General features: G+C 37.0%; 1 protein-coding gene across 1 annotated transcript in view; it reads left to right on the top strand.

Moving 5' to 3' along the window:
* Positions 1-3,450, top strand: part of LOC106473870 (adenylate kinase isoenzyme 1-like) — a 15,916-nt gene that overhangs the window by 8,301 nt on the left and 4,165 nt on the right. The window contains exon 4 of the mRNA XM_013934556.2: positions 545-730. Within this exon, the coding sequence (XP_013790010.2) occupies positions 545-730 (186 nt within the window). The remainder of the gene's footprint in view (positions 1-544; positions 731-3,450) is intronic.

Genomic DNA, 3,450 nt, shown 5'->3' with positions numbered 1-3,450 from the left:
ACCCATTCAAGCCGTCTCCAGCCATTATTAGTCTCAAAGTGGGTTCCTCGTCATCGAAAATACTGTTGGTTTATATACTAGATTGTCAGTGTTGTTTGCATACTGGGTATTCTGCAATACTGTGATGCCGTTCCATAGGGAACTACTATACATGCGTCTAAGCTTCGTAATCTGTCTTGTATTGACACCACAGAAAACTTGCTTATTCGTTTTAGAGTAAAGCCACATTGGGCTGTCTGCTGTGTCCACCATGGGAAATCGAACCCCGGATGTATGCGATGTAAGTCCCTGAACTAACTGCTGCCTTACTACAGAGGTACCAAAGAGGGCTACCTGTTTCTAAGCTTCGTTATAAAACTCCCTTAGATGACATCAAGTTAGATATAACTTTAAGTTGCGGTAGTAAATACACCTTACCTGAGTCTGTATAGTAACAGGAAGTTGTCGTCTACAAGTTTCATGATAATTGTTTATAATTCTTCTTACAATAACGTATTAATAAAAGAAAAAAATCCTAAAATACAAGTATTATATTACATTGCAGGTCTGCAAGTGTTCTTTCCTGTTGTACTTCGACGTTTCCGACGAAACGATGACTAAGCGACTGTTGCAAAGAGGCATTAGTAGCGGCCGTGTAGACGACAATGAAACAACAATTAAAAGCCGACTCCAAACCTTCCATAGCCATAGTCAACCAATCTTAGACTATTTTGGTGACAAAGTCAAAAAGGTAAGAGATGACTTCGAAACATGATATCCAGGAGAGCCAAGGTTTCTCATGGGCCCTGGGGAAGGATCGTTTTGTGCCCACCCCCTCTCCCGATCAGTTCCTTCACACACACACACTCTCCTTCTTTCCATGTTAAAGTAAGCCAGCAAACAAGATTCTACATTCATCTGATTTTGTATTCACCAACCAATTATGGAACAGCATTGTGACATGTGGATATTGGATCACTTGATGATCAAACAAAATGGCAACTTCATGATAAGAAGAGTAGGTGGAATCATGCAGTTAAAGCACAACAAATTACTTTCTTAAAATTACTTGCCGTCTTTTAGTGTGTTCGTAGAGTTATATATTCAAGTTCTAGTCTGTTGATTTTAAAGTAAATTGCGATTGGATTTATAGTCAGATATTAAATGTCTGTAGCAGTCGTAAAAATCGACAGTTGATTTACATGTATTTTCATTGGTCATCAGGATCGCCAGGACTTTAGTCCAAAATTCCATCACCTCCACATATTCACGCTGTTGCCTCTATAGTGTAGTTAGTGACTTCTAGAGCGATGATCCCATTTATTTCCGACCAATAACAAGAAAAGAGCAGTAAAGCCCAAATTTAGCTGGTATTGTGTCTGTGACTGCTATTGAAGTTCAAAATATTAAAATCCAAGATATCGTTTTTTTTCTTCTTCTTTTTTTTTTAGTTGAACAGAAAATATAGAATAAACACACCAGAAACAAAAACAAGAATGAGTAGTACGCGTATTACAACAACAACAACAAAGTTACTATAGTCAGTAGTGCTCTAAAGGATAAAGAAATTATAAGAGAGTTGGCTTTGGAGAAACGCGTTGAAAAACTTGTCTTAGTTGTCTCATGTTTGAAACACTGAACAACTTCAACGTGCTTGCAGGGCTGACGAGAGGGGGGCAAGAAGGGCAGCTGGCCCGGGGTCTGTTGAGGGACCGGGCAGTGGAATATTCCAAAGCTCATTAGAAATGCATACTACTTTAATGAGCTAAAATGGATACTCTTTTTTTTTTTTTATTGATTCATGAAGAAATTTGTCACCTAAATTTCTTATATGAAAAATCAGCAAAAGTCAATAAATAGAATGAAAGGGGGAGCCAGATGATATTACTGACCCCGGGGCCTGGGTTGGCTCTCGACGCCCCTGTGTTGTGTTCAGTAATTATACATTTTTATATTTTGCTTAATAAATGTAAAATGTCATATTACCAAAATACAACGAATGGGATACAATATTATCGTACGATGTAGTATATTGCAAAGTAGTATGTTATTTTGTGTAGTACAGGTTAGTAGCACCTCCCGCAATACAACACAGGTTATGAAGCTCAAAAACAGGTATAGTACCCTATGGTTTTATTTTGTGTAGTACAGGTGTAGTAGCCCCTCTTGCAATACAATACAGGTTATGAAGCTCAAAAACAGGTATAGTTCCCTATGGTTTTATTTTGTGTAGTACAGGTGTAGTAGCCCCTCTTACAATACAACACAGGTTATGAAGCTCAAAAACAGGTATAGTTCCCTATGGTTTTATTTTGTGTAGTACAGGTGTAGTAGCCCCTCTTGCAATACAACACAGGTTATGAAGCTCAAAAACAGGTATAGTCCTCTATGCTGTTATTTTGCGTAGTACTGATGTGCGCAGGTACAAGACTGATTATGAGGATTAGAAACAGGTGGTTCTCTATGGAGGCATTTTTACAGTACATGTATAGCCACGTGCGCAGATACCGGTGAGGCATGTTTTCACCTATGCTATCTATACTAACCTAAATTTTTTCCATTGAAAGAAAGGAAATTACATTCTAATACTAGCACTAAATGACCTTATACAGTTTCTTCAGGAGCGTTTCGCTAAAACATAAACCGTAACTCTTTTATACACCAATATGCACTACATAAATCAAGTTACATTTTGTTGATAACCTAATTTGTTGCGATTAAGATTTAGGTATTTCTTATCCTGTGTGCTATCTGTTATGTGTTTCTCATCCTGTTATTTCCTAATACAAATAAGTGTTACATATGGAATCATTAAAACTACTTTTACAAGTCTTTTCCAATTTTTTTTCCGGAAGAACACATCAGTTCCACAACTCACTCATTTCATCTGTTAGTGTTCGTTTCACCAATGGCGATCAGAATAGGAGCAAATAAGAAGACTGAGGAACGGAGGGTTGTTATTTAGTTGTTGCATCGCACAGTGTTTCTACAGAATACACAGTTCACTTTGGCTTCCTCCTTTGTAATTATGGTTGTATGTGAATGCCTACATTGGTGTTCAGACTGTTGAGCCAGCGCATACTACGGTTAGTGTACATCAAAGTTAACAGCGCTCTCCGCCCCGAACCCCTACTTTGATTAAGATGCAGAAGTATTTTTTAAGCTCAGGTAAATGACCTTAGAAGCACTGTTATACTCTCTCGTATGCTAAATATATTAGAAACGCGTTATTCCACTCGGAACTTATTGGTACATTATGAGGGTTTCTTAAACCACTGTACAGGTCACTGTTAAAACATAATCATATGGTTAAATATAGATGAAGACAATTTGATTCTGAAGCCGTTTTTGTTTATGAAAAATTGATTAATTAATCCTGTCTACATGCTTTGACGAAAATTGCGAATTTGTTTGAATATTTATCTATTCATTATTTGCCTATCTTTATATATATATATATATATATATAAA

The sequence above is a fragment of the Limulus polyphemus genome, unplaced genomic scaffold (genome assembly GCF_000517525.1).
Source record: "Limulus polyphemus unplaced genomic scaffold, Limulus_polyphemus-2.1.2 Scaffold6580, whole genome shotgun sequence".
NCBI lineage: Eukaryota > Metazoa > Arthropoda > Merostomata > Xiphosura > Limulidae > Limulus > Limulus polyphemus.
This window is presented reverse-complemented; position numbering and strand designations above follow the sequence as displayed.